Here is a 25,442-nt window from a genome sequence, read left to right as displayed (position 1 = left end):
ACGGGCTGCCTGGTCCTCGCGGCCTGACCGGCCCGAATTAGAGCAATTAGGCTTGTTGGGCAGACTTCATGCCGGCAAATGAGAGCCTTCGACGATGTCCACGTGGGAGTTCTCGCATCTCCAGCGCAGTGACATTCCTGCCGACCCTTTCAAGACCCGCCTGTGGACGGGTTAAGTCGGGGTGATCGAGGGGCGGCCCGTCGCCGTTCCTGGGCCCGAGACGGCGGCCAGTGAGCAAAACGCGGTCGTGAATGTCTTTGTCCTGCAAAGAAAGTAGCGGCGTTGCTGGGTTAAGGCTGTTCCAGCGCGTTGAAGTGAAATCAGCTGCGGAGGAAAGCAGCAGGCAGCGCTCGGGGATTCGCGGCGATGACAAACGCCTTCGCGGCTTTGCGTGAGGTGCCGCGGCGGGGTGGCCGCGCCGGGGAGGCCGCCCGGCTACTGAGCCAGCTGCTGACTGTAACAGCCTATAGGTCTAGGGTCATCTCTATTTTTGAGTTAAAATGTCCATAATTAAGGTGTCCCAGAGTGGAGGCTCTAGATAATTCTTCAGAGATTTACGGCTTGTTTCCCTTCTGGGTTCCACTGAATTGGGTCAGGTACAGAAAGAGGCTGGGCCATCGGTGAAAATTTTGGAATTCAACTGTGACACTATTCAGTCAAACCCGGGAATCCTCTAAACTGCTTGCTTGCTTTTTTAATCTTTATCCCAGGAAAGGGAACTTTAGTTCCAGGCAAGGAGTGGGTCCCGCTGGCCGAGTTTAAATGCTGACGGAATTTAAATGCCGTCTTTTAAAGGTTAAATACTCAGAAACCTAAGCATACGTTCTTTTTTACAGGCAAAAGGAAAGAAACCATTATTTGTACAGTTGATCCGGGAAAATATATGGAGTTTGTATGATGCTGTCTTTTAAATGCCGTCTTTTAAAGGTTAAAGGGGAAAAGATAGGGTTCCTCTGAATCGTTCACGGTTGATTGATGGCCCGTCTTTAGACGTTAGAACCAAAGTATTGCACCCGAGGTAAACAAAAGCAGAGCTTGTTCTTCGCTATCCGTGCCCCTTTGTAGCTGGCTGTTGTGACAGGTATATTGTGTGCTTTTGGGCATCTAGTAATTATCTAGAGCCTAGAACGAAATCACTCACATGTAGGATTCGAGTGGAATAGCTAGGAAATGTGACATCGTTTAAACCAGCTTTTGGTATCTAGGACACTAGGTGGGACTCTGCGTACGTGCCTGGGCCGTGGCCGTCCAAGTAAACCTGGGCCTTCCCGGGTGAAGCGGGGACTGACTCCCTTCCCACTGGGGTGCCGAGCAGGGCACCACGGAAATCCACCGGGAAATACCGCGGGCACCCGAGTGCCGAGGGGGAGGCTGTGGGCTTGGAGCCACGGACGCCTGGGAAAACTGGCTTATTCACAGCGCTGAGGCTCTGCACAGACCTCAGTTCCTTTTTGATTTCTTTACTAGGAGAATTACAGGGCCTTACATGGAATTATAAGCTCCCTCTTTTATGGTAATTTTAATTTCTCCTAAACTATTCCTAAGGGGAAACGCCTTCCCGTCATCCTGAGCAGCCCGTGCTTGTTGCTGTGAGTTTTTTGTGTGTTTTTTCTAAATCCCATTCGGTTTCCTATAACCCTTAAAGTGGACAGGTATCTCTACAGGAGTTTTCCTGCGAACCTTATTTAGTAATTCTGTTGCTTTTGCTCCCAGAAACCAGTAGGTATGTTAACTGGAATAGGTTAGATAAAGCCAGGATCACATGTTCTAACAGCGAAATTTCTTTGTGAACCCATCAGGGTCCCGGAGAAAATCGGGAACAATTGCTGGTTCCTCTCTGGCAGAGCCCAGCTTTTCTCCAAAGGGAGCTGTTAGGATTCGTGCCCTCAGTTTCCCCCCAGTCAGGAGGGCGTAGGGGTGGAGACAGAGGGGGAGGAAGGCGGGAGGGGGGCAGGTCGGGACGCGGGAGCCCAGAGAGCGCGGGACCTGGCGGAGGGGCTAAGGAAGGGGGAGGAATGGCTTGCAGGCATTTATTAACTTCCAAAGAGTTCAGAGGCAGTCTCTAAAATTTCTTATTAATATATATATTTTTAAAAGAATTTATTTGTGCTTCTCCTAGACGCTTCTAATTTCCAAATCAAGATATGCTTTCCATTCATTCATTCAGTTTAATTTTAGAGCCGGAATTTTTTTTTTTTTCCATGTAAAATCTTAATTCAGGCACCCAAAGAGAACTGCATTTTGGCCGTTTTAAGTTGACATATTCTAGGTAAGTCTTCCCATTTCTGTACAGCGCTTGCAAGTAAAGGCTTCTCTCAGGAGTTTTCATGAGGGCTGGGGTCTGGGAGTTCCCCGCCTTGGAGGCACAAATGCCCATGTTAATTTTAGGCTTTTTAAAAATTTTATATCTTTAGAGTCTGAGCAAATTTTCAGGATTTTCTATAGTGGGTTGAAGTGTGCTGCTTAAGGGTTGAGCTCCACGAGGCTCTCACCCCTCAAGTCACATTCAGCCCTCCTACTCGCATTTCCCAGCACCCGAACTCGTTTCACAAACGCCCGGCCTCACCTGGCCTCACTTGCAACACCCAGGCCGCGGGGATTGCTGCCCACGTGCCCGAGCACCTGCAGCTGGCGCAACTCGCAGCCTCCACCTGCCGCCCCACGGGGCGTGAGGCTCCCGCAGCAGAGGCTGGGCTCATCTGGGTCCCTGCCTCCAGTGGGGGTCTTGGGGGTCTCCTGAGGTCCCGATGGGGCTGCTGTGAGGGGCTGCCCACTGGGTGTGACCCAGGGTGTGGCTGGGAGGCCAGCTCCTCCCTACCTTCCATCCCCCACCCCCTACCTTCGGTGTCCCTAGCTCTGCTCCCACTGTGCCACTCTGAGCCAGGCCCAACCCAGTGACACCACCACCACCCCTTTCCAGAAATCCACATTAGCCGGATTCTTGGAGGGGCCTGTCCCACACCAGCCAGGCCAAGAGCAGGAAGAAGAGCAGAGCCAGGGCTGCGGCCAGGCTCACAGACGGCACCAGGTCGGAGCCCTCAGGGCCAGGAATGGCATTGCCTGGAGCGTGGCGGGTGGCAGCGAGGGCACCGAACAGCTGGGCTTCAGAGACCGTCTCCCCCAGGGGCCCTGGCCGGCCCATCTGTGGAAAGGAGGAGGTGAGGGACAGGACTTCCTCTGCGAGGGGTCCCCCCATCTCTCTCCCTGGATGGGAAGCCCTCCAGACATAACAGGAGCAAGGGGCCACGTGGGCAGTGACTCCCTGAGCCTCAGTGTCCCCCTCTAAAGAGGAGTGAAGAAGGCCGCAGAGGGAAGACAGGCCTGGAACGCTGGCATTCGGGCCCAGCCTCACCTCTTCCCCAGCGCCTGAGGGTCTGGAATGCAGCTCCGCCAGTTTCCAGGGCACTCGGACTAGTCTGGAGAGACGGCTGTCACACTGCAGAAGGAGCTATGTCAAGGTTGCCCACTGCCCTCCGCCCACAGGGCAGCCGGAGGGGTGGGCACCAAGTTACCCGAATCTTACAGATGAGAAAGTGAGGCTCAGAGAACAAGGCGACTCCCTGGACTAGCGCGCCCAGGTGCCCCAGGGTCACGGCAGCCAATCCTCAGGCTCCTCTGAACAGGGGCAAAGTTCAGGCCAGGCCACCCTTTAGGCTCCAATGCTCTGGCTCAGCCAGAGAGGCCGGGATGGAGATAATCCGGGAGTCAGGGTGGTCCCTGCCCAACCCGCTCCCAGCCCCTGCAATTCTGCAGGATGCTTACTTTCTAGCCATGGAGCTGCCCATCCTGGGAGGGACCTGTCCCAGAGCTGTCACTGTCCCCAGCGATGGGCAGCCTGAATGGATCAGCTAAGGGCCCTCCCTCTAAAGAAGGGAGGGGCTGCAGCTGGGGGCGGGGAAGTGAGGGGCCCAGCCCGGTTGCGGGTATGTCCAGGGCAGAGAGGGGAGCCCGCCCCCCGGGGAGCCCGCCCTCCCAGGCCCAGGGAGCCAGGTGTTCCCACTCCCAGACCAGCATGGGAGGCTAACGAAGTGGGGAGGGCTCTGAATTCAAGTTATCAAGGGCCTTCCAGCACCACCACCCCCCTGCCGTGCCAGGTACAGGTGGGGGAGGGGAAGAGCGATGTACACGCCCTGTCCCCCCAGAGGCCAGGCCCCAGTGGCCCTTCAGAGCAGACCCAGGTAAGGATGGTCAGGAGAGAAGGCACAAGCCCGCCAATGGGAGGGCCGAGAGGGGCCTGAGAACCACAGACGGGGGCCTTGCTGGAAGCATTTCTCCTTTAAGGGCAAAGATGTTCTTCGCATGGCTAATTTTAAGAGCAAAAATGTTTGAAAACAGCCTTAATGCCATGACAGAAGATCATGAGCAAATCCAGGTCCATCTACTTCAGAACCTTCGGGAGCCATAAACACGGGGCCATGTACACGGAGAGTCAGACCAGCTTTATTCCTTCACCCAAAAACTGGAAATAACCCCGACTGCCCATCGAAAGATGGTGGGCACTGTGGCGCAGGCCTCCGAGCAAGAAAAAGGGAACCACCCCTGAAAAATGACACGGGTGACGCGCTGCGGTGCAGAGAGGAAGGAGCCAGACAAAAGGGCACTTCAGTGCGGTTCCCTTTCCCTGAAACTCTAGGACTGATCGGATGGACCCAACCTACAGTCAAAAAGAGGAGCTGCAGCTTCCTGGGGGGGGGAGGGGTTCACAAAGGAGCCTTCTGGGGGGACCGACTGTCGGATATCCCCATGGGGGCAGGAGTCTGTGTTAAACAGCTGTGGACACTCACCAACCTACATACACTTAAAATGCAGTCATCATGTTACCATATGTAAATTACATCTTAACAAGAGAACAAAAAAATGGGGGGAAAGAGCTGGAAATAAGAGCACGACTCCGTAGGAGGCTCCAGAGCAGGAGAATCCAACCCGTGAAGACGGCAACCAGGGTGGTGGGACTCAGGGGGGCGGGTAGGACTGGGGAGGTGATCAGGCGCTCCTGGTTTTTGACCTGGGCAGTGGTCACATCGAAGGTTATTCATTGAGCTGCACATTTTAGGATGTTTTACGTCTTAATTTTAAAAATACGGTTGAGGGCTGTGCAACATTATCAATGAGTCACCATTTCCTGGGTGTGCCTGGATCCAAAGCCTACGTCCCCGACGGCAAGAAAATGCTTAAAATACGACGCACAAAGTGGTCACACGACTGTATACACACAAGAAGGGTGAAAATGCAGGCAGACCCCTGGGCCAAAGAACCTAAAACGCCAGCAGGGTGAGGCTGTCAGGAGATAGATGTCTGTTTTCTCGACTGTTACTGTAGTTGTATTTCTTTGATAATAAAAGGGAATTCTAATTTTTTAAGAGCACTGTTTTAATAGTGAAAATCTGGAAACAACTCAAATGTTCAACAATAATGGGTCGGTTTTAAAATACATGTTGTGGCCCATTGGCGCAGGAAGATAGGTGGGATCCAGCCCTTTCTCTGAAAAGTCCAAAGAGCTGGAACTGGTAACTGTGTTTTTTTGAGAATGGTTTTCCAGGGAATTTTCATTTTAAATTTCATGTTATTACCTGGAGCTTCCAACAAGCCCAAGTTATTCCTGCAAGCAGAAAAGACCAGAAACGTGGGAAATACACGCGTGGCGCACTGGAGCCGGCGCCCGCTCCTCCCTCTGCCTTCACCCCACAGACCCTCGCGGTCCCGGGTGCTCAGCCTGATTTCACGCGGTCACGGGAGGAAAGGGAGCCACGCGGCGGCGACTGGGGCGCCCTGCGGGGGGAGGGAGTCGAGCGCGAGGCGGTGCTCACGGCCTTCCTGTGGCAGCGCACTCGAGCTCGCTGTGTGACCTCGGCGAGACGCTTTGCCTCTCGGGGCTTCGGTTTCCTGCTGCCTGGAGGGGCTGAGCCCCAAGGTGGGGCGCGCTCTGCACCCCCGTGCTGTTAGCCGGCTCAGACCCCGACATGGACACGGAGGCGTCGGCAGGGGCTCTGTCCCCAGGACCCACACGAATGTCTAGCCGCTTCCTTCAGGGCCACCCCCGGGCCTCCAGGGGCGCACGAGGCTCGGACCGCGCCCCGGGAAAGCCCAGCCGCCCCGCCCTAGCGCTGCGCCCGGCCCCTGGCACGCGAGGCCGCGCCCCGGGAAAGCCCGGCGGCCCTGGTCCAGGGCTGCGCCCCGCGCGCTGCACCCCGCACCCCGCGCCCGAGCACGCGCCGGGAAAGCCCGGCGGCCCTGGTCCAGCTCTGCACCCCGCACCCCGCACCCCGCGCCCCGCGCCCGAGCACGCACCGGGAAAACCCGGAGGCGCTCCGCATCCGAGCATCCGCGCCCTCGCGGCCGCCCATTGGCCAGCGCCGACTCTGCAGGGCCGCCCCGCAGCCAATCGCGGCCAGGGGGCGGAGCTGCGGGCTCCGCCGGATGCTCGGGGCCCTGCATCCCGACGCTGCCGGGCGGGCTGCGCAGGCGACGGCAGAGGCTGGCCATGCAGGAGCCCTTGCTGGGAGCCGAGGGCCGGGACTACGACACCTTCCCGGAGGAGCCGCCCCCGTCCCGGTCCCCGTCGCCGGGGGAGAGTACGCGGGTCGGGTGAGAGCTGCTGGGCATGGGGGCTGCGGGTGGGGGCTGGTTTCTGTCTTGGGCCTCTTACCCGGGAGTGGCCACCAAGGGACCATCTGGTCCCCTCCTGCCTCAGAGAGACTAGTCCTATTTAAGGAGCTGGTTGTGTGTCCCCCCTCCCCGCCCTCCAGTACCGGGCCCAGGCCGCAACTGGCACAGATGGAGCCTGAGGCCCAGAGAGGGCTAAGGGCTTGCCTAAGGTCACACAGCAGGCCTGGCGTGGCAAAGCTGAGAGCAGAAACCAAGCGTGTCTCAGCCACAACCGTGGGCTGTGGGGACTGTATCATGCCCTGGGGTTTTCCCAAGGGCACTGGCACTCAGACCCTGGGGAGGTGCCGATCTCGCTGGCCCTCCACCCAGCCCTCCCCAGCACTGCCCTCTGAGTGGACAGCCGTTGTACTCAGGAAAGGCAGCAGACTCGGGAGGAAGGACTCAAAGCCCCAATCTCTCTGCCCCAGCCCTACTACCACCAGAGCCCTACAGAACAAGAGGGTGTTCCTGGCTACCTTCGCTGCTGTGCTGGGCAATTTCAGCTTCGGCTATGCCCTGGTCTACACGTCCCCTGTGATCCCGGCCCTGGAGCACTCCTTGGATCCAAACCTGAGTCTGAGCAAAACCCAGGCATCCTGGTTCGGGGTAAGGGCCATACTTTGAGCTCGTAGGAACAGGGCAGGGGCACAGGGTCCCACTGAGATCTGTCCCCAGCTAGGAACCCTCCTAACGCTCAGCCTTAGAGCCCCTCCAGGGGCCAAGTCCGCCCTTCCCCACACTCTCCAGGCTGGGGGTGGAGGAGGGGAGTGAGGCCCAGTGGTGTCTCTGAAGAAAAAAGAGGAAGTGAAAGCCGCTGGAGAGGGCATGGGAAGGAGCAAGTGGGGAGGCATCCCTTAATGTCTCCACCCAGTGGGGCTGAGAGAGGCTGAGGTTCCCCCAGACCCCCCACACGTGGAGCTGGGCTGTCACAGCAGAGGAGACACCTCCCTGGATGTGGGGGGTCTGGGACATCAGGTGCCCGTGGAAAGAGGCCCTGGCAGGAGTGAGGAGGTCCAGGACACATTGGGGGCTTATGGAGAGGAAGAGCACAGGCCTGGAGAGTCTGAAGATTCTAGAACTACAATCTTAGTAGCCTCAAATTTGCAGTTACAACATACTAGCTAAGATAGTATACCCACTGGGTACTGAGCACTTACTATGTGCCAGGTGCATGCTCGGTGCTTTACGTGAGAGCTGGTTGACTCCAGGGCCAACCGTCTGAGGGTGGCTGCCACCACTCTTCCTATAGTACAACTGAAGAAACTAAGGCTCGGATAGACTAAGCAACATGCGCAGTTCACTGACTGGATCCTACTCACTATACTGCACAGGAAATCCAAGAACCCCCAAATCTTAAAATCCCAGGAGCTTCGAATCACAGAATCCTCCCATCTGCTATGTTACAATATTAGACAATTAAATGTCAGGCTGGACAGAACCGCTGTGGCACGTGGCCCCACCTCCTCCCCAGAGCAGGACTCCCTGTTGTGGCATCCCTAACAAATGGTTGTCTTCATGCTGCTTGTACACCTCTCTAGATGAGAGGCTCACTACCATTCGGGGCCTGAGTCCTGCAGCCCAGGCTCCCAGAGCTAGCCTGGAAAAGCAGCTGCCTCTAGGCTCCAATGGGGAGAGGGGATGCTGGGTGCCCAGACATGTCTGCCCTGCCCCCTTCTCTACAGTCCGTGTTCACCTTGGGTGCTGCAGCTGGGGGCCTCAGTGCCATGGTTCTCAACGACCTCCTGGGCCGGAAGCTGAGCATCATGTTCTCGGCCGTACCCTCGGCAGCCGGCTATGCGCTCATGGCAGGTGCCCGCGGCCTCTGGATGCTGCTGCTGGGGAGGACACTGACAGGCTTCGCTGGGGGGCTCACAGCTGCCTGCATCCCGGTAAGGCCAGGACTGTCTACCCCAGGTCCCCTCACTGTCTCAGTCATGTGCTAAGCACCGTCAGATAAGGCTCCTGGCCTCCAAGTCCACCGGTCAACGGGGATATGTTTGCCAGGGAACCTCAGCTCACCTCCACCAGCGCTGCTAATTTCAGAGACACCTGTCCCCATGTCCCCAGCTGCCCCCCACTGACTCCACAAATTTTCTACCCCGTATCCTGACAGTCAGACATGTTACTCAGTTGGAGAAAATCCACATTGAGCAACAGGGAGGAAAAGGAAGTCCCTGCCCTGCCCCATCACTGGAACCTAAGTCTTACCCACCACTCCCCACACACTGACAAGGGGCTAAGGCAAACCCAGCAGGGGGTGAGGACTGCTGCAGGAAGCAGAGTGGAGTCTGGGTACTCTTGGACTTCCCACTTCCCAACCTCACACTACCCATTGCTGAGCTGAGTGCTTCTGCCCACTTAACAGTTAGGAAAACTGAGGCCCAAGAGAGGTCATGAGGTGAGTCATGATCAGGACAAGAAACCCACCAGAAACCCCACTTCCCTCTTCCTAAGGATCACCGGGGCCACCTCTGCCATCTTGACCAGGCCCCTGCGTTCTCACCAAAGGCCGGGGTGGGGGGTGATGTGTCTTGCAGGTGTACGTGTCTGAGATTGCTCTCCCAGGTGTTCGTGGGGCTCTGGGGGCCACCCCCCAGCTCATGGCAGTGTTCGGATCGCTGTCTCTCTATGCCCTTGGTAAGACAAGCGCCGAGCACCTCCTGTGTGCAGGCTGGGGAGTCACAGGGTGTCCTAAGCAGACGCGGTAGAAAGGGAAGGGATGTGCCCCCAGATGAGCTCCAGGCTGGGAGGCAAGACACCTGGCTTTGCAGCCACCATGCAGTGTGTCTCCAGGCAATTTCCTGTCCCTCTCTGATCACCAGGCCCCACCCTACCTGGGCAGCGAGGGCTTCTTCAGGCCAGGAGTCTGAAACTGTCTTTTGACAACAGAATGCTTCCATCAAGCAGCCTTAGGTGGGAAGTCCACATAGAAAAGGGGCTGGCGCAGCTGGTTGAGGTTGGGGGGTTCGTGGCAGAGGCCCCAGGGTCTTGCTCGTTCAGGCTTCCCCTCCATCACCCTGCTGTGGCCCCTTCTGATCTAGAGCACAGAGGCCTGGGCTAATCAGTGTGGAATTCCCAAAGGAGGCGGCCCTGGGACTAGCCCTAGAGGGCAGATGAGGTTGCTCAGTGGCCCAGTGGGAGGGGGCTCTGCGTCCAGCCTGGACCCCAGGTCCTCCCTCCTCACCCCCAGGCCTCCTGCTGCCGTGGCGCTGGCTGGCTGTGGCCGGGGAGGGGCCTGTGGTCATCATGATCCTGCTGCTCAGCTTCATGCCCAACTCGCCACGCTTCCTACTGTCACGGGGCCGGGACGCAGAGGCCCTGCAGGCGCTGGCCTGGCTGCGTGGGGCCAATGCCGACATCCGCTGGGAGTTCCAGCAAATCAAGGACAACGTCCAGAGACAGGTGCGGGGAATGGGGGGAGGCACCTAGCCCCACACACCCACCTCTGACACCCACAACTGTGTGTGGCCTTGGCCAGTCACCAGGCCTTTTGAGTCTCACTTGCTTTTCCCGGAAAACTGAGATACCAGTATTCCCACCTCCAGGCATCAGAGCACCTGACCCAGAGCATGCAGTCCGGGCAGGAGATGCCTAGCGACCCAGAGATACTGACACGCAGAAATCTGCCTTGGCCCACAGCTAATCCTGGGGCCTGGGGTTCCAGCAGGGGTCCTCCAGCCTGCCCCGTGGCCTGGGTAGTCTCCTGGAGGAGGGTAGAAGAGAGTCTGCCCAGCTCTGTGCAGTCCAGGGCAGGGTGGCCCCTGCTGGAGGGGCTGGCCCAGCCACCTCAGCATTGGCCTTGTGTCTCCAGAGCAGCCGCATGTCGTGGGCCGAGGCTCGGGACCCCCACATGTACCGCCCCATCGCCATTTCCGTGCTCATGCGCTTCCTGCAGCAGCTGACCGGCATCACGCCCATCCTTGTCTACCTGCAGCCCATCTTCAATAGCACCGCTGTCCTGCTGGTGAGAGCCCAGCCCCCACACCCCGCCTCTCAGCCTCGGCACTCTCACTGTCCCTTACCTAGCACCTGCTCGGCACCCTGTGTCAAGGTGCACGTGCAAGTGGAGACCGCCAGGGACTCAAAACTTTCTATGCCATGCACCCCCGTTCTCAGAGTAACGTTTGCGAGTGAAGCTTACATGCTTTAAAGTGTATAGGATTACAAAGAAAACCAGTTTTATAGAAATGCAGACCGCTTGGGGGCCGTGGGCCCCAGGTTCAGAGCATCTGCCTCTTGCTGAGGCAGTCACCTGCCCCCAGACCTCAGCTTCCTCCTCTGCAGAATGGAGATAAGAGATATGTGGTTTCATTGCCTGTCCTGGGCTCAGAGAGAGATGAGATTTGATTAGTCATAGCAAGCTCCACCAGTATTGTCATTGTCACGACTGGATCTTCAGCTCAGAGGTGGGCATGGCAGTTGCGCCCCTGCCTGAGAGGCCCTGCAGGCCAGGGCGGGTGACCAGAGAAAGCGCCTGGCACACAGTAGGTGCTCGGTGTCTCAGTGCTCCAAGGAGCTGGGGCCAAGGCTTGGGGCTTGAGGGCCCTGCAGTGCTTTGCGGGGATGGGTGGGATGGCAGCAGCAGGCCGGGGTCCCTCAGCCCCAGTGGCTGCCTCTCTGCAGCCCCCTGAGGATGACGCAGCCATTGTGGGGGCCGTGAGACTCTTGTCCGTGCTGATCGCAGCTCTCACCATGGACCTGGCTGGCCGCAAGGTTCTGCTCTTCGTCTCAGGTGAGTTTCGCCATCTCTCCAGCAGCTGCCATGTGTTGTGCCCCTTGAGGTGGGTGCCCTGTGCCTGGGGGCTCCAGGAGGCTTGGGTCAGACCTGCCCTGGTGGCCCCTGCCTCCCCAGCACCTGGCATAGGGCCTGGCATGCACCAGCTGCTCCAGAAAGGCCTGCTGGTGCTTCTGTGAGCAAACAGCCCACTGATCCATCCTGGTGGGTGTGCAGGAAGCCCAAACACAGTTGGCATGGGAGCCTGCCACTCAGTGGAAGTGACCAGTCACAGACGGGCCATGACGGTGGCCTGAATGAGAACTGGGCCACATGGATTGGCTCTATGGAGGGAGCTTCCAAGGAGCAGCCGGCTCAAAGGGTCCTGGCCCCCCTGAGGGCCACCTGTCTGTCCACAGCTTCCATCATGTCTGCTGCCAACCTGACACTGGGGCTGTACGTCCACTTCACTCCCAAGCCTCTGACCCCCAATAGCACCATGGGCCTCGAGAGTGTGCCATTGGGGGGCACAGAGCAGCCCCTGGCCACACCCACCAACTACCTCACCTTGGTGCCCTTGCTGGCCACCATGCTCTTCATCATGGGTAGGTGTGGCAGTGATTCCACGGGGGTGGGGAGTTTGGGGGGCTGCTGGCCAGGGAAGGAGGGGCTGTCATGTGGGTGGGGTGTAGGGGACATGGCTGTGTTGTGGGTGGGGCGCTGCTGTCCTGGGTTGTCTGGGATGGTTGGGGAGGGGTCTCTCAGCAGCTCAGGGGAGACAGAAGAGGTCTCTGCCAGCCCCCGGTGGGGCCTGAGCTGCCCCTTCTGCCTTCTCTGGTCAGGCTACGCCATGGGCTGGGGGCCCATCACCTGGCTCCTCATGTCTGAGATCCTGCCCCTGCGGGCGCGTGGCGTGGCCTCGGGGCTCTGCGTGCTGGTCAGCTGGCTCACGGCCTTCGCCCTCACCAAGTCCTTCCTGCTGGTGGTGGTGAGTGCTGGGGACCTGGGCCCTGCGGCCTCTGCCAGGGGCTGTGCTGAGGGTTTCTCTACTGTGTCCTCTAAGAGATCAGCACCCATCCCCTCCACTGAAGCCCATACAGCGAAGGTCCCTTCACTACAATTAACTGATGGAGGAGCTGGGGAGCTGCTGGGAAGTCAGCTGACTTCCCAGGGGGAAGCTACCCCGCTCGCTTGCACCATCTTGCACTATCGCCCTCCAGGGCAGCTGGGCCTCTGCCTGAGCACTTTGGGTCTCTACAGCGTGCCCTATTGGCCAGCCCACGTGTGGTATCATATATGCCGCGCACACACACAGCTCCTGCCTGGCTTAATGCCCCCCCCCCCCAATGGGTTCCAAGCCCAGCTGGCCCTGAAGCCAATGGCATCTGAGCCCCAGCTCCCAGCTCCCAGGCGGAAGAATCTGATGGGGCAGCGCTGGGGGTACCTACCCAGGGCCAGGCAGGACTGGGGCCCTGGAATGGGTGAGATGGCTGGAAGGCAGGGTGTTCACAGCCCCAGCAAAGGCACAGATGGGCATGGGGCGGGAAGATGTGGAGGGTGTCCCAGGAGAGCAGGCGCAAGCTCCTAGGCTATGGTAGCAGGCTCCCTGCAGGCAGGAGCTTGGAACAGCTGAAACGGAAAAGATAGGCACTTGGGTGGGGGACAGGGGTGCCTGAGCCGAGGCTGAGGCCATTTGGCCCAGGCCAGGGCAGGCTCCGAGTGAGTCCTCAGGGCAGGAAGGAAATCCTAGGGCCCGTACCAGAGGAAGGCTGGGTGCAGACCTCCAGGGCGAGTGCCACGCTAAGGCCTTTACATTTCTTGCTAGAGGGTGTGGGGAGCCCTGGGAGGTCTTGAGTAGAGGACAGAGTAGGTGGAGGCCCCCCAAGGCTGGCTAATGCTAGCAGGGCCCAGGAATCTCGTGTGGGGAAGGAAGGACCCTTGGTCCCCGTGTGACCAGGCACCTCCTCTCCACCCCCAGAACGCCTTCGGCCTCCAGGTGCCTTTCTTCTTCTTTGCTGCCATCTGCTTGCTGAACCTGGTGTTCACTGGCTGCTGTGTGCCGGAGACAAAGGGCCGCTCGCTGGAGCAGATCGAGTCCTTCTTCCGGACCGGGAGGAGGTCCTTCCTGCACTAGTCAGGGTCCCTCTGGAAGGGGCCAAACCACTGGCAGCCAGGCCTTTGTGTTGGTCACTAACCTGCACCAGGAGTCCAGCAAGCAGGAGCAACCTGCCACCAGCCACATAGCACCGGCCAGAAGCACGACAGGCCCCCAGAGCGCACTTTCCGGCACCAGACAGCCAGCAGCACCATCCAGCCTTGGCCTCAGTTCAGGCAGCCTGTGGTGCTGCTCACATATCAGCCAGGACAGACCCAAAGAGGAGGTAGCCATGAACCACAGGGGACAAGGCCACACTGGGCAACCTCAGGCCTAAGTGCTTCCTCATACATGTTGGATGCCTCCCACAGAGGACTGTGATGAGGACAGATGGCTGGAGGCAGAGGAGTGGCTCCAGTCACTTGACTGCCATCCAGCACATTGGCTATGGGAAGGCAGAAATCTGCACCTGAGGGCTGCAGACACCACGGGCAATGTCCCAGACTCCCACAGGCTGGGCTCTGGACCCAGCACAAACACTAACTCCTGCACCAGCTCGACATCTGGGAACAGGAGGCTCCATTGCTCCTGGATACAAACGGTGTACCCCCTATTTATAAAAATAAACTGGGCTGTGACCCTCCAGAGGAAGGAGTTCTGGTAGGTGAGCCCCCCTAATGGCCAGGCTAGACCCACATTTTTAACCATGGTTGCCAGGGCCTGCTGTCCCAGGTGGACACCCTTATTGCCACCCTGACCTATCCCCAGTGAGGCAGAGGCTCAAGGCAGCCTGTGAGGGCAGCCTGGCAATGGAGTCAGCCCTGCCCACTCTTCCTAGCTGTGGGACCTCAGGCAAGAGGCTGGCGGCACAGCAGGTCCCCGATAAAATGGCAGCCATTCCCTGCTCAGCTGGTGTGGGGTCGGGGCGTCCCTACCACTTAAGGCAGAGCGCACAATTGAGCAAACAAACCACCAGGCTTTATTGCTCACAAATTAAGGTAAACACAGAGTAAATGAGGACCAGAAGTCAGAGTCAGACACATGGAGGCAGGAGTGGGCCCTGTGGCCCGGCTCTCAGCCACCTGGACAGATGTTCCTTGCAAGGCAAGACTCCCACTGGGAGACAGGGTCACCCACTACAGGACTGCTCGTTAGACTCGCTGGGAACCTTGGGCAAGTGACCTGCCTGCTCTGGCCCATGAGGGAGGGGTTGGAGGGCCCTGCCACCTGTGTGTCCGACTCTACAGTCCGCCCTTTACCCACCCAATTTCCTCACAGGGTACAGGTGCAATCTTCCTTGCCATGCACAGCCAACCTCTCCTATAGGGTGGAAACCCATCAGCGAGGTCCCTGTAATGGGCAGGAGGGGGCTGAAGTGACACCCGAATCCCCTTCCTGGATAAGAAGAGCCAAGAGGGGCAGGAGGACCCCTGCTCCTTCTGGGAGGTAGACAGGTCTTATTCACGGCACACATGGGAGAAAACACACCCAACAAATGCGCACACACATACCATAGGCCTGGAGCCCACAGCCCTTTGAACCCAGCACTGGCCTGAGGGTGACCTCAGAGGACCCCTGAAGGCACGTGTCCCAACACACCGGCCACACTGCAGGGCCCTGGGGCTCAGCCTGGTCAGGATCCCTGGAGGGCTGCTGGGGGGATGCTGCTGACTGGGACCCACTGATGTGTCCCTAGGGCAGACAATGCCTGCCACACTCAGCCTCAAAAGGGGATGAAAAGTCCCTTTAGGAAGCCAAGACCCAGGCACAGCCCTGGGGCTGGTTTCAACATAGCAAGAGGGGCCCCTGAGCTCTGAACAAGCCCAGCCTGGGGGCCTTCGAGGAGGGAGAGCAGGAGCTGGGCCCCAGTGGAGCACTTTCCATGCCAGCCCATTTCTGTCCAGTGCTGCTGGGCTCAGCCAGGCCCTGTCCGACATGCCTAACCCCTGAGGGCCAGCCAGGCAATCAGGCCAGTGGGCTGAGGCCATGGGGCAGAAGAAAGGGACGAGTGTGGAAGGAAACTGGGGGAGATGAGGGTACAGGTGAGGGCCGCTCCCTGGGCACCAGCTCTCCACACTCCCTGTCCCCCACCTAGGTCTTGCTCCCTGATGGGCTAGCACTCAGGGCAGTGGGGACAGCAGTGTGCCCAGCTCTCAAAAGGCTGGGAGCAGGTCTGCAGGAATACCATAGCTCAGCCTCTCTTAACAGGGCTCAGCAGCTGTTGACAGGGCAGGACTACCCACTTCCTTAGCACCAGGGGAGGGAGAGATGGGAAGAGCCTGGGAGCCCAGGCCAGGCCCTTGGGAAGTGTCCTGAACCAGTCTGTCCAAGGCTCCGGGGAACTCGTGGAGGCACTTCCACCCAAGTGTCCGGCTGCGGCCAAAGCTGCTGTTCCAGGTGCTCCAGGAGCATTGTGGCTGCACTGTGGGCTCCCACGGGGGACAGAGTGGCCAGGGGTCATGGGCGACAACAGACAGCCCTCCAGACACTGCTCTACCCTGATGGTAGGCAGACAGAGATGGGCCCAGGTGGCTCAGCCTACCAGAGGCTCTCCTACCTGGATTGCTGAGGAGGCTCACTCTGGCTAATGTCCAGGCCTCCCACCTGGAGACAGGAGCAACGTCACCAGGGGAAGCTCCTCCTAGGCTTTCAGTTCCCCAGTGCCCTCTCCCCAGCACCTCTGCACCAGCTCAGGGCCAGGAGATGCCAGTCTGAGGAGGGGGGCAGACAGGAGGACTCCAGTGGTGGGGGCAGGTGCAGAGAAGCTGATGGGAGCCAGGCAAAAGCTCCTCTTCCAGGTTGTCCCTCGGGGTCAATGCTTCAGGCCCCATCCTTGAACTTGCTTATACAGAACCCGAGGGGCGAGAGGGGGGCGGTCACCCGACCCGCATCACAGATCCCCTTCCAGGGTATCTGTGAGCTTCTCCTCATCCATTTGCTGCTTCTGCTGCTGGATCCTGGCATAGGCAATGGCATCACCCCTGGGGAAGAGAGCAAGTCAGCGTCACAGTGCGGACAGACCCCAGGCACACAGCCCTCCGAGCCACTACCTGATTCCTGGCCAGTGACCCTGCCATGACCTGCAGGCAGGGCCTACTGGGCCTTCAGGTTTCCCCAGAGAGCCTGGTGCTGGGATGGCAAAGACGTGTCTTGTCACCTCTCACAGTGGCACAGGCTGCCTGGGTGCCGGGCCCTGTGAGAGGGCAGTGCCAGGTGGGGGCCCTGCATGGGGAGAGGGTCTCACAAGCCCTGTTGCCATCCCTGTCACAGGCTGACAAGGCAAGACTGAGCCAACAGGAGGCCTCATGAATTCTCCTTTCACTCCCTGGAGCTGATCATCCTGATGATAATGATGAATCACTGACAACCTCTGTGCCTGTTTCCACAAATGGATACCAAGGGCCACTCCCAGACCTTCCTCACGGAGACTCAGAAGGCTGGAAATAAAGACCCCTCCCGCAGTAGAAACGCACTTTTTGCCCAGGGCAGAGAGTCCGTACAGCACTCCGGTAGCAAAGGCGATGGCATTGCCCAGCAGCGTGGTCAGGGTCAGGCTGGTGATGATGGGGACGATGGCCATCCTGGGGGAGAAGCAGAGGTCAAGGGGCATGCCCACCCTGCAGCCACCACACCACTTCCAGTCCTCCCTGGTTCACCCCCACCACCTTCTCAGACCATCAGGTACAGGAAGGATCCCGGGAAACCAGCTGGGACGGAGATTCACAGCCAGCCTTCCTAAGCCCTCCAATACCCAAGAACTCGTCTGCCCAATTCTGTGTATTTTCTGGGGAGGGGACTCAAAGCTATCGTCAGATTTTTTAAAAGGTCTGTGATCCACAAAGGGTTAAAACAGCACTGAGATGGCCCAATCCCCTGTTTATAAAAACAGGAAGATCAGAAAATCTAGTGTCAGTTCAGTCCCTTACTAGCTTTGTGACTGTGGACAAGTCGCTTAACTTCTCTAAGGCTCAGTCTCTGTATTGTGGTATGGGGATCAAACCTCAGAGGTCTCGAAATTGACCAAGGGCAGGTAAGGCATGTTACATAGTTAACACAATGCCTGGAACAGCATAGGCACTAATTAAATGCTGGCTCGTATTAGCGCAGTAAAACCAGCCCTATGTCAACCAGAAAGGTTCCAAAGATTAAAATGCGTAAGGCACGGAGTCTCGTTCCAAGGTTCCTGGCACCAGCAGCTAACTGGCTCAGTCCTCTGTCCAGTCCCAACTACAGCTTGACGCCACCTGGCGGTAGGTGTCCACTCAGGCTTAAGTATCCATGGGGCTAACCCCTGATGGCAAGATTTCCAGACCAGTGGCACTGAGGTTAATTAAGCCAGGAAAATGTATGGGGACGTGAGGACCAGCATTCTGTCCTGCCACTTGTTGGACGAGGCTGCCCGTGCGTCCCCCTGCCCACACACGCCCTGTACAGAGGAGACAAGACAGTAGCCTGCAGCCATCTGGTGGGGAGAATGGGGCCGGACCAACTGAATTCTGCCAGGATTTCCAATCCGGCTGGGCGTGTGATCCTGAGGTCAGTTACCATACAGCTGATCCTTGAACACACAGGTTTGAACTGTGCAGGTCCATACATACGCAATAAATGTGTACAGCACTGTAAATGTACCTACATTTTATTTTCTTCTTTATGATTTTAATGTTTTTTTCTCTAGCTTACTTTATTGTAAGAATACAGTATTTAATGCCTATAACAGACAACATATGTATTAATCAACTCTTTATGTTACCAATCAGGCTTCCTTCGGGTCAGCAGTAGACTATTAGTTCCGTTTCTAGGAGTCACAAGTTATATGTGGGTTTTTGACTGCATGGGGTCAGTATCCCCTAACCCCTGGGTTCTTCAAAGACCAACTGTAGGTATAAAATTTCTAAGTGATAAAAGAATAACAGAAAAAACAAAAACAAACAAAAAAAACGGGGACAGTCCGTCAAAATAAAATTAAAGGCAAACAACAAACTAGAAAAATATTTGCAGGAAATCTAACAAAGGATTAAGAAATCTTTAGTATAGAGACCAATAGAACTTACTAAGTGAAACACTAAGATGCGAATAGGTAAAAAGCAAACTGGGCCATTTTCAAAAAAGAAAATGCAACCAATAAAAACATGGAAAAATATTTGCCTTCTCAGATAAGAGACAGAATGTGGAAATGGTGCAGAGCGCTGGTGGGTGGACGGGAGAAAGCAGATAAGCTCCTCGTTGCAAAGCAGTCCAGTCACTCGCAGAGACCTTCTAAAGGATCGTGCCCTCTGACCTAGTAACTCCACACCTGGACATCTGTCCTTGGAGATCACTATAAACAAAGAAAGGTCTAGAGAAGTTCACCACACTTGCCTTAGACCACAGTTTACAAATGCAGAAGAGCATGTCCAGTTGGAGAAATACTCCTAGCAGTAAAAGTGATCTTAGGAAGTCCCTGTGGCAATACTGAAAATGATTATATCATGACATTTAATTTTTAAAAAGCAGGATATAAATTTACTTATTATGGTTATACCTGTGTAAGAAACAGGTTTAACAAAATGCCTGAAGACACACATCAAAATGTTAACAGGGAGCAGGGCTTCAGGCAACAATTCTCTATTTCCCAAATTATTTTTAATGAATATATGACTGCTGACATTTTAAAAATACGTTAAAAAAATAAAGATCAGGGCCAAGGACACAAAGATGCACAGTGTTTTGTGATCCTGTAGTTTAGGTTCAGGACAGATGGTTCTGGAAAGGGACACACAGCCAAGCTCCGTCCAAATGGCTGGGCCTCCAGGAGGGGAAGAAACCTTTGAAACAAGAACCTTTGAAACACCTTTAGAGGTGTTTACCTTTAAAGATAATCTAGGTAATAACTTTTGCAGCTGCTGCTGCCTGAAGCTGCAGAGAGCCTCCCAGGCACCAGGCACTACTCTGGAATCTTCTATGGATGAAACACACCGTGCAGTTAGCTCCTCTCAAGACTCAGCCGTGGAGCGCAACATACTGAATTGGCTGTGAGATAGGACGCAGCAGAGAAGCGTATCTGGGAGGTGCATTCCATCTGCAGTGTTTCTCCCCTCACATTGGGACGTCTAGCTCGACCACATTCTGGAAGGGCTACGTGGACACTTGGCACACAAATGTACTAGAATGCGTTCAACAATCCTGACTGACGGGCCAGGAGATTCTCACTTTACTACACGTGATGCTGTAAGGTATGTGTGGCTCATGTCTGAACCTTGTATAGCTGGGCAGTGGGTCCCATCCTATAGCAGCTACCGTGATGAGCCCAAAGGTATCCCAGGCGAAACCTCCACCGAGTGACTGGGGGCATCTGTCCCCCTACCCCTGGCCAGTGCCGCCACCACCCTTCAGGTCACCATGCAGGCAGCATAGGAACTAAGTCAGGGCCCTGCCCATGGCCCCTCACCCGCTCACCCGCAGTAGAAGCCAGCCTTCTGCCAGGAGCTCAGCCGGTCCGCCTTCGCAGCCACCGTGTTGGCGAATTCAATGAAGGGGCAGCAGAAGGGCGCCTCGCAAAGCAGCAGGATAAAGGCGTTCATGCTGGAGAGCAAGCGGGAGGGGAGCGCAGCTGACCGACTGGTCTCTGCCAGCGTCTCCCCACTCCCCACTGTCCCCCACGTGTCCCCCTAACTGAACTGAATGCTCCTGAGGGGAGAATCTGGATCTTCCCTTGACCCTTCCCATCTCTGAAGGAGGAAAAAGACCCCCCAGGCCACGGCACTGCTAGAAGCCCGCAGCCAGCTCCTCATCGGGTAGCACTTGCTGCTGTTCTCACCAGCATCCCCAGTGGCACATGGACCGGGAAAGTGGGAGCAGGTCAGTCTGCCCACAAGCAGGGGCAGAGAGCTGATGCAGCCCCACCCAAGGGAAGTCCACACTTGAGGAGGGAACTCAGCAAGCCCTTGGTGCAGCCCCGTGCCCAGGCTGGGGACAGCTAAGCCACGGGGACTGAGGGTGATGCTTCAGTCTTCGTGTTCTCTGTGACTACATCACAGTCACAGACCCTGGACCCTCTACCCACCTCCAGGCCAAGGGGAAAGTTTCCTGGTTACCCTCTTATGACAGAAATACAGGCTCAGGGCACCCCCAAAGCCAGCCTGTGTCCCCCAGAGCAGGAACTGTCTACACAACTCACACTGTCCTCGCCTCCAACCTCCCACATGGGCCAGGCCTCCCAACTTGACCCTCACCCATGCTTGGCCAATTCTTTCCCTTCCAAGGGTCCAGTGCCTCTCCCCTGTTGGTCCTGTCCCTATGCCTCTGGACAGCACAGATCTCCACGCCCCCACCACAGCAAGCCCCAGATCTTAGCACTGGCCTGAGTTCCCTGAAGGTGGGACCACATCTTGTCCATTTCTGTGCTCCTCCCAGACCAAGCCCCATGAAGACACAGACCATGCTTGGTGCACAGCTACTTCTCATGTGCCTGGGGTGGTGTCAGACACTGCCAGAGCTGCACTGGCCAGTTCTCATCCCTCCCTTCCCTTCCAACAGGATCAAACTACCGTAGCAGGGGGTAGGCAAGAAATTCATCTGGGGCGTGCTAATGCCTGATCTTGCACCAACTCTGATCTACTCCATCTGTGGCCAGCACTGCTTGCCCACCTCTGAGCTGGATCTCCTGATCCTGCACCTGACTGCAACCCATCAGAAACCATCCTTTCAAAGCAGTCGTCAGCTGGCCCTGATGGCCTGGGAGCTCCCAGGGGCAAGGCCCATGGCAGTGGATGTGGTGCCCACAGAGTCTGACTCTGCAGACACTAGGCAAATGTTTGTAGCCTGGGACCTACACCCAGTAAAGGCCTGGGAGGGCGTTCTGGCCCTGGCCCTAATGGAAATCAGGAAAACTGAACACGGTGGCACGGAGGAGGTGGAGATCTGCATGGTGGCCTGTCAATAGGCCAGCAGGAAAGGCACATGGCTACTTACATCATCCACACGCCCGCAGCGATGTTCAGAGGGTTGATGGTGATGCAGTTGAAAAAGCCGGAAATGGCGCAAGCTTGAAAGCAAGAGACACGGGAAGGAATTAGCAGAGAGGAAGGGACAGGGTCTGCTGGGAAGGCCACCTGGGGAGACGGCATGTGACATCACAAGAATACCTTCCGACACCCCATGCCTGGCTCTTCTCACAGAACCTAGAAGTCTCCCCTCTGCCATCTGAGGTGAACATAACTGCTCCCTGTCACAGGTGAGGACACAGGCTCAGACAGGTGAAGCCCAGGCCACATAGCAAGGGTGTGGCTGGCTCTCAGAGCTCAGCAAGGCTGCAGGGGCCTCTCACCCTCTCTATTCCAGGACATGAAGGAGCCTGCCCTCTAGACCCCAACTGTACCAATACCCCCCTCACAAGATGGTTTGGATGACAGAGAGAAGTCTCTCCAGGGCAGGTGTCCCCACTCACAGGGCTGCCACATAAGTCCTCCGACTCAGAAAATGTGGCTTGGGTTTTGGTTGTGACAAGGGCTCCCTCTCAGAACAGAAACCAGGACAGGCAGAGCTGGGTCACAGTGCAGCTCTGACCTACACACCAGCTGAGTGACCTTGGTTAGCTGTGTTCTTTTCACCTTTCAGGCCTGTTTTCCCTCCTGCACACAGGCCAGTTCCACAGCCCAGCCCAGCCATCCCTGAAACAGCAAGGGGTCACGTTGGGGAGGGGGGCATCCTCTTCTGTCCCTGAAAGTGGCTTTTCCGATGCCCCAAATGTGGAGCTTTGCCCATCCCTCTCGACTGCACCCTATGGGCAGGGTCTGCCACACTCGCCTCCCTCCTCTACCCACAGCATGTAGCCCAACTTCACCAAAAATTCCGGGAGCCTGCCAGCCAGAGCCAGGGACCCAGCCTGGGCCGTCACTGGTGCAGGGCCCACTGAGGCAGTGATCAGACACCAGTTCATTAAAGTTGCATAGCTCCCGTGCACCTGAGCTCTGCAGCACCTGGAATCCTGCTGTTTTCCCTGTAACCCTATGCAGGCAGCAGGTAATGGAGGAGGAGCGCAGATGAAGTGAGCCCAAACTGCAATGGGACTGCCTTGTGTGCCTCCCAAGACCTCCTAAGATAACGTAGTTTCTGTCTACTAAAAAGGCAGTGCCTGTCGTTGGCGTGTCACAACACATTCAGGCCGCCAGGTACCCAGAGCCATGGATGCTGAGTGCCCGCAAGACAACATTGCTCTGTCAGCTGAGCCTGTCTCACCTGGCAGCAACCCACACTTCCTGCTGCAGCTGGCACTTTGCCTCCAATGCCAACCCTGCCCCCACTGCACTACCAATAGCCAGGTTTCAACCCAGCCAGGAGTCCCTTACAATCAAGGACTGGAGGGTGTCCCCCCAGAGTCTGCAACACTCGAGCTAAGAGAGTGAGGTGTCCTATGCAACCCTCTCCTCCCAAGCCACTGCCTCCAGAGAATGGTTAAGACCCAGGGTAATGGGTAGGGTCGTAGAGGAGGGCAGCCCTACCCCCAGGGGACCAGCCAGAAGCACAACCCTGATTTCATCTCTCAAACTCCTGCACCCTTTGCATTCTACCCTGAAATAGACTACAGTTGACCCCTGAACAACGCAGGGGTTAGGTGAGCCAAGCCCCACACAATTGAAAATCTGACTGTAACTTTTAACTCCCCAAAGACATTACAGTCATCCCTCATCGAGATTGGTTCCAGGACCCCCGTGGATACCCAAATCCACAGATGCTCAAGTCCCTTATATAAAATAGCGTGGCTGGCCCTCTGCATCTGTGGATTCCCATCATGGATAGAAAACACTGTTTCTTCCATCCATGGTTGGTTGAATCACAGATGCAAAACCCAGGGATACAGAGGGCCTAGTGTATATTTACTGAAGAACATCCACGTCTAAGTGGACCCATGCAGTCCAGACCTGTGTTGTTCAAAATTCAACTGTAGCCCTGGTTGATTTTGCTCAGTGATTAGAGCACTGGCCCTCGGACTGAAGGGCCCATTGCATTCCGGTCAAGGGCACGTACCTCAGTTACAGGCTTGATCCCCAGCCCCCCTCAGGGTGCTTGCGGGAGGCAACCAATTGATGTGTCTCTCTCACACTGATGTTTCTCTCTCCCTCCCTCCCCCCCCCCCACTTCCACTCTGAAAAGCAATGGAAAGAATATCCTCGGGTGAGGGTTAAAAAAAAAAAAAGTTAACTGTTATTTGGTGTTCACATGACAATCACCTCCCCCCAAACCTGCAGGTGAAACACATTTCAGGGCGATGCCACACGTTTCTCCTGCAGCTCCATTTGTAGCCCTAACGCCATGAACTCCTGGGGGTGGCCCAGGTACCCCCCTTTGAGAAGCACAGAATTGCATGGGATGCCAGGGTTAACCAGGGAGTCAGCAGGATGAGGGCCTATGGGCCAGTCAGGATCTTTCCTTTCTCCCCCACTGACCGTTGTCATGCCCCACAGCACCCCAACTCTGATCTGCCAGGGAAGCAGCTCATCAAACTTGAGAGGATCGTATCTAAGGCCTGACCCCGAGCCCACCAGTCTCTCCAACAAAGTCAGAAACATGCAGTGACAGGGACCCGGGGACCTCTGGTGATTTGGGGGAGGGGAGGGCCCGTCCCACTGCCGCCTCTGGCTCAGGGCCTGCCCTGCCAGAGCAGCCAAGTCCCAACCCTGCACTACCTCCACCCAGCTGGGGGGCCGGCGGGACTGGACCGGGACCCTCGAAACTTTCTCCTCCTGGCAGGTCCGATCAGGGTCTGCCCTGCCTGGACCCCAGTCCCTTGTGCCAGGCCCCGGCTCCCTTTCTAGACCTCCTGCCCTCTCCCGCTCCCATCATTCAGGGTTGAGGGCAGCAGGAGAGGGGGACTATTCAGACGGACTGGCATTTGCCTTTGGAAGGCCTGCCATTCGATCTCTACCTTACTGTCCTAGCACGCTGCCTTCCTACCTATGTTCTTCTGGGGACCTGTGCTAAGTCGGCCTGACTCCCACACGCCTGAGATCCGGGTGTGTGTGTGTGGGGGGGGTACTTTGGGGGGTAGGAGGGGAGAGGAAAGGTGGCTGAGGCGGAATTGACAACAAAGGGAACGCTCTGGCCTCCAAGCGAGGAACCTGCCTCCCTCAGCTCACCACCCGGCCCTCAGGAAACACCCGCCCCACTGACAAGCAACCTTCGCCCAAGGGAAAGGGCGGCTATGCCCCACCCACGCCCGAGTCAACAGGTGACGGGGCGTCGGGGCCGGGCAGAGCCGGCTTCGCCGCAGCCTCCGGACACCCTCGGAGTCGGGCCGCACGGTCCCCACGCCCGGGGCCGCGTCGAGCCCGGCGCTCCCCGCGGGCCTTAGGGTCCCTCCCGGAACATCCCCAGAGCTGCCAGCTCAGCGGGGAAACCCAGAGGCACAGGCCGCGGCCGGTAACTATAGCAACAGCGGGGCGCCGCTCCCACCGCCCGTCTCCCCGGCCTCAGCCCCCGCCCCGCGCGTGCCCGGAGACCCCCGCCCCAAAGTCCCTCTCCGCGGAGGCGCGCATGCGCAGTGGGCTGAGGGGCCGCCCCCCGCCCGGACCCGGTACTCACAGATGGCCCCCAGCACCCCCGACAGGCGACACAGCCAGCGATACCACCATGTCATGCCCTCCTCCTCCGCGGGCGGCGCGGAGCTGAGGGACTCCGCTGACGCCCCGGCCGAGGAGCTCATGGTGCCGCCAGGCGGCGAAGCCCACCGCCCGCACAAAGGGCTCCGGAGCCCGCCGCGTCGGCCGGCGCGCTGCCTTGTGGGAAGGCGACCACTTATTAGCACGGGGGGGCTGGAGCCCAGGGGGTGCTCGAGCTTATTAGCATAGGGGGCGGGGCTCGCAGGGCCGCGGCGAGTAGCGCAGGAGGTGCTCGTGCTCATTAGCATAGGGGGCTGGTTGGGTGGCGCAGGACGCCGAGTGGGCAGGTCCGCCCAATGGGACTAGCCCGGGGGCGGGACTTCGCGGAGAATTAACAGGTAGGTGGGCGTCC

At 57.5% G+C, this 25,442-nt stretch overlaps 2 protein-coding genes across 2 annotated transcripts; one reads left to right on the top strand and one right to left on the bottom strand.

The window, feature by feature from the left end:
- The first annotated feature begins 6,410 nt into the window (after positions 1-6,410).
- Positions 6,411-14,172, top strand: SLC2A6 (solute carrier family 2 member 6). The gene is made up of 10 exons (XM_081151581.1): positions 6,411-6,585; positions 7,074-7,251; positions 8,328-8,534; positions 9,183-9,282; positions 9,836-10,047; positions 10,457-10,609; positions 11,269-11,377; positions 11,779-11,964; positions 12,202-12,347; positions 13,338-14,172. The coding sequence occupies exons 1-10, from the start codon at positions 6,482-6,484 to the stop codon at positions 13,491-13,493; spliced, it is 1,551 nt and encodes a 516-aa protein (XP_081007707.1). The 5' UTR covers positions 6,411-6,481; the 3' UTR covers positions 13,494-14,172.
- Positions 14,173-14,415: 243 nt separating this feature from the next.
- On the bottom strand, positions 14,416-25,271 carry CACFD1 (calcium channel flower domain containing 1). Its single transcript, XM_081151588.1, has 5 exons — positions 25,014-25,271; positions 21,405-21,477; positions 19,890-20,015; positions 16,928-17,035; positions 14,416-16,435 (listed from the first exon to the last, which is right to left on the bottom strand). Exons 1-5 carry the CDS (start codon positions 25,132-25,134, stop codon positions 16,345-16,347), a joined length of 519 nt encoding a protein of 172 aa, XP_081007714.1. The 5' UTR covers positions 25,135-25,271; the 3' UTR covers positions 14,416-16,344.
- Positions 25,272-25,442: the final 171 nt, after the last annotated feature.

Source organism: Miniopterus schreibersii (assembly GCF_964146895.1).
Source record: "Miniopterus schreibersii genome assembly, chromosome: 11".
NCBI classification, from domain to species: Eukaryota; Metazoa; Chordata; class Mammalia; order Chiroptera; family Miniopteridae; genus Miniopterus; species Miniopterus schreibersii.
This window is presented reverse-complemented; position numbering and strand designations above follow the sequence as displayed.